The sequence below is a fragment of the Pyrgilauda ruficollis genome, unplaced genomic scaffold (assembly GCF_017590135.1).
Source record: "Pyrgilauda ruficollis isolate IOZ18807 unplaced genomic scaffold, ASM1759013v1 scaffold136, whole genome shotgun sequence".
In the NCBI taxonomy this organism is placed as follows: Eukaryota; Metazoa; Chordata; class Aves; order Passeriformes; family Passeridae; genus Pyrgilauda; species Pyrgilauda ruficollis.
In genome coordinates this window covers 11,800-20,882 of record NW_024512099.1, presented here as the reverse complement: position 1 = coordinate 20,882, position 9,083 = coordinate 11,800, and the positions used below count along the sequence as shown (strand labels likewise).

The 9,083-nt window shown below is 42.6% G+C and overlaps 1 protein-coding gene across 1 annotated transcript; it reads left to right on the top strand.

Annotated features, from left to right (window-relative positions):
• The first annotated feature begins 1,905 nt into the window (after nucleotides 1-1,905).
• CD7 (CD7 molecule) lies at nucleotides 1,906-8,315 on the top strand. Its single transcript, XM_041459437.1, has 4 exons — nucleotides 1,906-2,146; nucleotides 3,641-3,979; nucleotides 5,732-5,829; nucleotides 6,840-8,315. The coding sequence occupies exons 1-4, from the start codon at nucleotides 1,906-1,908 to the stop codon at nucleotides 6,948-6,950; spliced, it is 789 nt and encodes a 262-aa protein (XP_041315371.1). The 3' UTR covers nucleotides 6,951-8,315.
• Nucleotides 8,316-9,083: the final 768 nt, after the last annotated feature.

Below are 9,083 nucleotides of genomic sequence, written 5' to 3'. Positions count from 1 at the left end.
GTTAAGTAGAGATGTAGAATATAATTGGCTGTCTGGGTTGCAAGTTCAATTCTCACTTTGCTATGGTGGAAAAGGCTTTATTGTCCTGGTAAAGATTGGAATTATTTATTGTCTTGGCTTTGCAATGAAGTTAAAAAAGAAGGAAAAGCCTGAAAGTTTCAGGTAATGATGTTTCCTCGAATAGATCCTTTTAGCAACAAGATCAAAAGACCTTGTTAGGGTTCTACAGTTTTCCTGTCAAATCCTCTTTCTCCTGCTGGTGATCTCAGGTGGGCTGGTTTGTGGGTCAGGTCTGCCCTGGAAGGAAGCTGGGTGAGTGCTGGTTTTTGCTGAAGGAACTCCAGCTCCCCCTGCTTGGCAATTATTCACATTGTCATGATGCAGATAAAATCTGCTGGTTTGTGTGAAGGGCTTGTATAATAATTGAGGGTTTTCCTGAAGTAATGGAGCATCTCTCCTCTCCTTTCTCCTTACAAAGCCAAGACCTTTGCATCTGCAGCCACCAATCTAAGCCTGTGGGGGTCCTGACAAACTGAACTGATGGTAGCAAGCCCCTGCATTTCTGGGATGGGAGACAACTGCCTGACTTTGGCACTATGAAGAGCAAATTTGAGCCGCCCTTTTCTCAGTTGTCTTCAGAGGACAGGTAGGTGCTCCCCACAGACAACTTTCTACTGCTGCTCTGGGGGCTGGGGGTTGCTCAGCAGCAGAAAAACAGGGGTGGTTTAAGTGTGAAGAAACCCAAGGTGCCCCTCCCAGAGAAGTGGTTTCCCCCCCCATTACCATCGTTGTGATACAAAGGCAAAAGCAAAACTGTGCTGACTTCTTTCAGTTGACAGCTCAAGTAACTGGCAGACAGCAGCCCAACCTGGGGCTTGGGACTCTTTCCTCAGGGCTTTAACTCATTGTTCAGACTGAGGGAGCAACTAAAAAGGCCTTTGAAAATGCTGTGGATGTTGTTTCTCCCAAATGCATCCCTCTTTCTCCTGCTTCTCCCGTGCTTCCCTGCCCAGGATGGTACGTACAACATAGGTGCTCTTACATTTCTTACATTTCAATCTTTTCTTTCCTTTTTTCCAACCTTTTCCAAACTATGTTTGCCTTAGACATGCAACACTCCTTATTTAATTTTTCTTGCCTTGCTTCTGATGTAGCTTTTTCCAGGTGTTTCCCATTTGATCTCTCTATTCATTGCACAAATACTCCCCCTTCAGTTTCTTTGGATATTGGGGTCATTGGAGAGCTCCAAGGATTTCATGCCATATTGTATGCCTTTGTTTCCTAAATAGATTGGACCTACACCTTCTGCAGCCCTGTTCTTGTATTGAATCTGAGAATCTGTAGTATCCAGTTCCTTGATGTTATTAAAAACCTCTTTAAAAGGACAAGTGTATTTTCTTCCATTCTCTGCTTCTTTTTCTTACTTTTACATTCCTGATTTAGAACTAAAACCAGGTATCAGGGTACTCGTAGTGAAGTTTGTATTTTGAAAACTAATAGGATTTTCCTAGGAATCTACAGGGAGAACTGAATTTTCTGTGTGAGTGACAGCAGCCACTTCTTTGCCAAGGCCTTTGAAGTTTGGGAAGGTGCTGAGCTGCTCAGGTCACCGGGCATGAAAGGCACTACAGGTGCCAGAGCAGCCAAGAAATGACATGTCCAGCACAGGGAGACTGAGGTCCATTCTCACAGAGCAGTTCTGTTGGTGGAGGAGTTGGTTTTGAAAAGTACTTTAAAAAATACTTTGATATGATCAGACCAAGAGGAACTCTGATATTACAATTTCAATTGCATTTCTTATTTTTAGATGGAGGAAATGAACAGTCCACAGACGTTATCAGTGCTTGGGAAGGAGACTCCATCAACATAATTTGCCCAATGAATGGTTCACAATGTCAAGTGGAGATGGTCTTGAGAGCTAATAGACAGAGTCTCGAGGTGATATATTGTCCCAAGGAGAAACTTCCATCTGTCAATCCTGCCTTTGCTAATCGCACCGAGTGGTCAAAGGAAGGGGAGAATCTCAGGATAACCCTGCACAGGTTACAGGAATCTGATTCCGGAACCTACGTGTGCTGTGAGACGGTTGAAATCGATGGCAATCCCAAAGAGATATATAGGAAGAGAACCATAGTAGTGGTCAAAGGTATTGCAATTCTACCTTTTATGTCACAAATTAGTAAATGCAGATCTGTGTTTTAAATCGAAGATTAGAAGAGGACACAATGGGAGGGTGAGTCTGACAGAACCTTTTCCGTGTCTGCTCAGGCACAGATTTGAGGGAATGTGTGGGTTTGCTCCCGGAAATAATGAAGAAAACACATGAGGTAGTATGGTACCAAAAAAACCCCAAACCATCCTAGAAGATTAATTTGTGACTCCTTAATTCCAGCTATAGATTTTCACATGAGTCACAGGTTGCTGCAGCAGTTTGGAAACAGTGAGGTCCCACAGCTCTTTCCAAAACAACCTGTCAAACATTTTAAACATCTAGCGCAACAAGGAGGGGCTTTTTTGGTAGCAGTTGTTTTTAAAAATCTCTTTTGTTTTTACTAATTTGTCTTAAATGACAAATTGGTAATAATTGGGAAGCTGGTCTTATGCAAGCTGGGCAAGATTGAGTAAAGGGTTTTTTCTCTTGTTATTGAGGAGTTGCCGAATGGGCAGAAGTGCTTCTTTTGGCAGGTGTTTCTGGTTGGAGAAACCATTTTTCTGCCTTTATTATTTATTGTTTTTCATTAGAAGAGGGTTGAGTCCACACTGTTCTTTGGCAGTTTATTCCTCCATGTACCTGTCCTTCCAATGAGACCTTCTAACCTGAGACATCTTTCCCAAATCTTACATCTTAAATCTTTCTTCCTTTCCTGTCCCCCACGCATGTGAGATCTAATTGACTGCTAATCAGCAATAGTAATTTATATCCATGAAGGATTATCACCTCCTCCCTTGGGCTTCTCCTTTCAAACTTCTTGGCTGCGTTTTCTCAAATGCATCACATCTTGTTTATTGTGTATTGTCCCTCCAAATTATTTTATTAAGTTGCTTTGTAGCTCTGTTTGATTCTGATCCTCTTCTTTGAAATGCTTACAATTTTCGCTTTACAAACCTGATCAATTCTGTCCTCACTCCCTTATCCACTTTAATGATAATGTTCAAAGGAACAAGTCCTGTCCTCAGAGGAATGCAGTGGAATGTCTTCCCAGCTGAACAGTGAGTCATTAATGACCACTCCATTCTCATGGACCATTTTAACATTGATGGGACACACTCTGTGATTTGATCCAGACCAAGAGCCCTCAGGTCTCTCTGTGGCTTCATCTCACTTGAGAAAGCAGGCAATGATGCACGGCTCCAGGACGTGCTGATCAGGCTGGAGTCCCTTAGAGGAGGTCAGTATTTATCATTTTTTAGGTAGATGCAGACCTTTTATAAACAGCTAAACCTGTTGGTCAGTCCTCCTTTCAGATCCTGAGCCAAGGTGTAGTAAAATATATCCTTCTTCTCAGAGCCTGTGTAAAGCATGCTTAAAAATTCATTTTATCTACTTTTTTTTTTTTCTTTCTCTGTGCTTTGTCCCTTGCTGCCCAGTTAACATGCACTGTGTTAAGCATATGATAACAACTAATCTCTCTGGTTTTAGCTATGTCCAGAAGGCCTGTGGAGCAGTCACCACTCCATGCCAACCCTGAGCAAGGCCAGTCTGTCAGCATCACCTGTGTGTTGAAAAGCTCAGTTGAACATGAGTTCTTCTTGTTCAGGACTCACGTGCAGCCTCGTAAAGTTCTGTCTGTGTCAAATCTCAACATGTCAAAGGTTTCTCCTGACTTTGGGAATCGCTTGGAGTATTCAAGGGAAGGAAGTAGAACTGTGGTGACTCTACACAAGCTACAGGAAAAGGACAGTGATAATTACGTCTGTGCCCAGGAGGTGAAGGGTTCCCCTCTGCTCACAGCGATTGGCACCATGGTGCTGGTTAAAGGTACCACCCTTTTGCTTGTTTAATCATAAATACCTATTGTTGTGTCATGGACAGAAAGCTTTTGGAACTTCAGTCAGGACAGGCAAACCTAGGAAAGTTTGGAGAGTGAGCTCAGGCTCCTTTTTGCCCTGTTGAGCTCAGACTCTGTGTTTCCACCTGCCTTGTACAGCTAGAGGAGAATTCAGACCTTGCCATGATCCTGCAGCTTAGAAAAAGAAAAAAAAAAGGAGAAAACAAGGTAACAAACACTTCACTGTGTGCAATCTGTCACTTTTAAGGTATGAATAAGTACTTTCAGCACCAATTCTTTGCCCTTAGCATGACATAAATGGCTTTTAGAAAACATTCCCTCTATAAAGTCTTGTGTTTAAAAATAGATCACACTGGGGAGAACAAAAGTCCTCAGGCATTTGCTTCGAGCACCAGAGACCACAGCAGAGATGTTCTCGCATACCCTTGTTACACAGTGAGCACTCTGTGAGCATGTGCTGCAAAGAGGGGGTTCCATTTTTCTGTGTTCCAAAGATGCGCTTTTAATTTTTCTGCAGGATGCTGAGGTACCCGTTTGCTAAACTGAAGTCAGAACCAGTAAGAGAGTGCTTGATTTTGGTCTTACTGGTGCAATTTAACCCTGTGCACTGGGCTTGCAGAGGCCTTTGTAAAATAAGGTTTGCAAAGGCCCTAAGGGTGGCAAAGGATTTTCCTGACATCTGCAAAGGCACCTGTGGTCCTGTTCTGTGCCACCACCCACAGCTGGGGCAACAACTCAGTAAAGTGAGGTGGGGGAAATGACAGTAGCCCAACAAAGCAGGGGTGTGACTATTAATTAGTGTGTTATTCATAGATGGATTAATTGAGGTTTTAGAGAGCTGAAACCCTTTCCACCAGCATTATTCTGCTCAGAGCATTTCATACCACAGCAAACTCCTGCTTCTGTCTGTACCTCTCACCAGCCTGGCTCTTGGATAATTCAGAGCCCTCAGGGTTGCAGCAACACTGCAGGAAATAATTTTCTGCTCCCATTAGGAGTGTGTGGTCCTATCAGTGGTGTGAAACCTGCTTTTGTGGAGTGCTCCTTGCTGACCCACTGCAGCCACCCCCAGCCCCTGGAATAGCACAGGGAATGAATGCCAGTGAGAATGCTAATGGCATGACAAATGTGGCTCTGTAGCTGTTGATATCTGAATTTTTGGCTAAACTGTAAAATCATTTTTTTTTCAGAATGAAAATAAAATTCTGTGAGAAATATATTTGTAGAAAATCCTCAAAGCCTGACAGAAGACTCACATAGTCTTCATCTGTACGCAAACCTAGAGACAAGAAATGCTGAATTAGAAATGCCATGGAATGGGACAGACATTGTTGAGAGGGAAATGGAGCTAGAAACAAGTTTCAAAGGATGGCCTTGCAAATAAGACTGGATACTTTGGAGAAATAGAACTATGAAAGATGCATTGTGGTAGGACCCATGAGAGGTAGTTTTAGATTATTTGCTTTAAGGCATTTACAGCATGGTGTGGCAAAAGCTGATAGAAACACTTTATAGTGTGTTGTAATTAAGAAATAGTTTGCTTCTGATTGCGATGGCGTGAATGAAAACATCTATATTGTGTCACCCTTCTCATGAGACTGAAAATGGGATAGAAGTTTAACACCTCTCAGTTATTCCACCTCTGGGTCAGAAAATAACTTAATCTGACAAAATTCTGCCTCTTTGTAATTATAACATTGCTGCTGTATTTTTAAATGCAGAGGCATGTGAGAAGAGCTCCTGGGAGTTTTATGGCCTTCTCGTGGTGGTGGCTCTGCTGTTCTGTGCCCTGGTGTGCTGCACCTTGTACCGTGTGGATGTAAGTACAGTCACCACAGCAAAACTGGGGCACTTTGATGGAACAAACTGATATTATTTTGAAATAGTGCCTGAGTGAAGCAAACATCTGATAAACCTAAGCACCTATTGCTCTCCTATTTGCCCTTGTTGAATATCTTCCAGCTGTAAACTCTTGTCAGCTAACACAGTGTCTTATACTTCTGTAACCCTTTGTAAATGAGGCATTAATTGTCTTTTGATAACAAACCTCGAGTGAGCTGTGTGGTTGACACAGACATGTGTTGTGTGTGTATCCCTGAACAAAGCTCCTCACTGTTCTGCTCCCCTTGCTTTTTAAATTTTTTTTTTTTTGTGAATTGGGCCTGGAGCTGTACATAGCAAGCTTGTAAGAGATGTAACTTGGAGGGGGACACAAGGGCAACAAAAACTCTTAAAATAGCCTGATGTCTGAAAGTTATGCTGGGAGAAAAAAAAAACGGACCCTTTCCAGAAGAAAAAATTATATTTTTTTCCTTCACTGGGATTATTTCTATACATATACTGCAGAAAGTGCCCAGAAATTGTCTCTGATAGATCCTTCTGCTGCATAAATATTACTGAAAATGAAGTGTATGATTTACAGGCTCCTGTCTCATCCCTCTAAATGTGGCTCCAGCATTGCTAAAAACCAGTAGTGTAACATCATTCTGTCAAAGCCCAGGGGACCTCGTGTCCTGTGTTACCAGTAACAGTCTAAGATTGAGCCTTATTTATTATTATTGTCATTTATTATTTATGTCAAAGCTACGGTTACATCCAACTCTTGAAGGAGCTTTTCATAAAATTGCATCAGACTCATAAAAGAAAGTTAAATAAATAAGCTGATAATTTCCACTTGGTCCTCTAAGACCTCACTGGGTCGTGAGAGGAATTTTGAAAGTGTTTCCTCTTCCAACAGATGATGTAAATGGATTCCTAAGATGGAAAATGACTCCTTGGCTGGGGTCTTTCCAGGCTCTCATTTGAATGGCTGTTTTCTTTGTTTGGCAGGTGAAGAAATATTTCCAGAAGAAAAAGCCCAATGTGGTATATGAAGACATGTCCTACAACTCCAGACGGAGCACCCTGGTCAGGAGCAACACCTATTCCAAAGGTGAATAAACTTCTGCCAGCTGGGACCATCCCCTCACCGGCAGCTCTGAGAGCCGCTTTATGAAATTGCTATCACCTTCCTTCCTCAGTGGAAGGAAAAACCTCATATCCAAGGCTGTTTCTGTTTTTTTTTAATAGTTTTTTTTTTTTTTTCTTTTGCAATGTACAGAAAATTTAGCAAAATGCGGGTACCCTGGACACGTGTATGCAATTCAGTGTGGAAAAGCAGCATTTCAGGGCTAAATGTGACATATGGGCTTGTTTCTTTCTTAAATAATCCATTCTTTCTGGGAAGGTGGGATGGATGGGAAGGTCTGATTCTGAGCTTTGCTAAGCCTCAGGGGGAGCACACGGGTCTGTTCAATATTTTGCCATGTATTCCAGTTCCCTCATGGATCCTTGCCCAAGAGCTCAGACAGTTAAAATTACTCAAGAGTTACAGCAGGGAAATCTATTTTGAAGTTTTCAGAAATGTGGCAGGGTGAAATGCTGGATCCATGTGGGCTCACCTGCTCCAAGGTCCTGACGGTCCCACAGAAACACAATCAAGTCTAGATTTTAGTTGACTGCCTCTGTCAGAGCCACTCACATGGACTGATGGGGGTCTTGATGTGGCTGGTGAGCAAAGTGACTAAATGTGGGTCCTGGTGGCTTCTGGGTGTCTTGGTTTGAACAGACAGGTGTCTGCTAAGGAAGGCAGGGGTCTCCCTTGAAATGGAAAATGTAAACCCCCTCCCTCTGAATTATTATAATTTTTCATTCCAACCTGGGCGTGATCTAAAGCCCCTTCTTATCAAAGGGATTTATCAAAACTCACCTCAGGCAAGAAGAGGCTAAATTTGGGTTGGTAACAGCTTCTAGAACAGGTGCCTGTGGGGAGCTGGGCCGAGGAAGGGCTCAGCCTCCTCCAGGGCTGTTTTGGTTTTGCAGGGTTGGGGCCACTGTGAAAAGTCAAAAATCTTTCACAAAGGAATGCTGAATTGCCTTGGTACAGGGCAGGGCTGCTGGGGGTGGCCTCCTGTTGCTGAGGTCAGGCTGAGACTGGAGTTTCTCCCTATTGATGTGATTGTTTATTTTTTTTTGAGGGATTAGGGTCGGTTTGTCTTTGATGAGTGCATAGCTGGAGCAGAGACAGGCACAAAGGATAATTCCTCTCCAGGGCTGAGCTCTGACAAGATCCCAGCTTGCTAAGACAATCCTGCCCCTCAGGAGGGCCCATTTCCCTCCAGATGTTATTGCTCATGAAATGCTGTGCACCAGACCTGAGGGAGAAACCCCCTCACTGTGAGGGGTGGGTGGTGCAGGTTCACCTCGTGAGCAAATAGGTGCTGTCTTCACATGGCCAGACCTAGATAAATTGTGTTTGTGTTGGGTTTTGTACAGTTTCTCGATATTTTCATACATATATTAAAAGCTGTTTCAAATATCTTGCAAATAAATGAGTGTTTCTTTTAGTAGTTTGTTGTGTTTTGGTTGTTTTTTTTTTTTAAATAGTGATTCAAGGCTTTTTTGAAAATTCTGTATAAACTGCCCCTAACAGCATCCCACTAGACAGCATTATAACTGTTTTCCACTTTATTACAAAATCTGCAAGTGAGGGTTTTGGGTTTTTTTAACCGATCACTGAAGAAAACAGAAAAGAACCCTTCAGACCCTGTGTATTCCATGTCTCATTGCCCAAATTTTTCTTGAATTCTGCTAGACTTGGTGCTGGGACCAATTCTGGCTTTGTCCCTGGAAAAGCCCAGCTCAGGGGTGGGTGAAGAGCTGAGGAAGAACCAACAAATCCGGTACCAACCTAGGAACTGAGGTGCCCATAGTCAATCACCTTTCATCACATTTTCGTTTTTGGAACAAGGTGCAGGTTTAGTCAAAAAGGGGCAAAATCCCTGAGAGCCAGCACAGGGAGGTTTACAATGAGCAGAGTGACATTTGAGATCAGCTTTCTGTAGAAACACTGCTGTGCAAACATGACCACAATAGTGAAGAAAAAAAAAAAAAAGCTGTGAAAAGAAACAGTAGTGGAGGTGGTTTTTGGTTTGGTGTAAACTAATTAAAATAAAAAAAGAGAAGTAACACCTTTCTGAGGAAAATTACACACACTGAGCCATTTCAAGGTCTGCACTATTAACTCAAGAAGTG

What these genes read in the sequence shown, in the direction of transcription:
- CD7 (XM_041459437.1), top strand. Translation starts at nt 1,906, where the DNA reads ATGGTCTTGAGAGCTAATAGACAGAGTCTCGAGGTGATATATTGTCCC. An exon ending in AACCATAGTAGTGGTCAAAG is followed by an intron (nt 2,147 to 3,640) that starts GTATTGCAATTC and finishes CTCTGGTTTTAG; the next exon opens with CTATGTCCAGAAGGCCTGTG. An exon ending in GCACCTTGTACCGTGTGGAT is followed by an intron (nt 5,830 to 6,839) that starts GTAAGTACAGTC and finishes TTTGTTTGGCAG; the next exon opens with GTGAAGAAATATTTCCAGAA.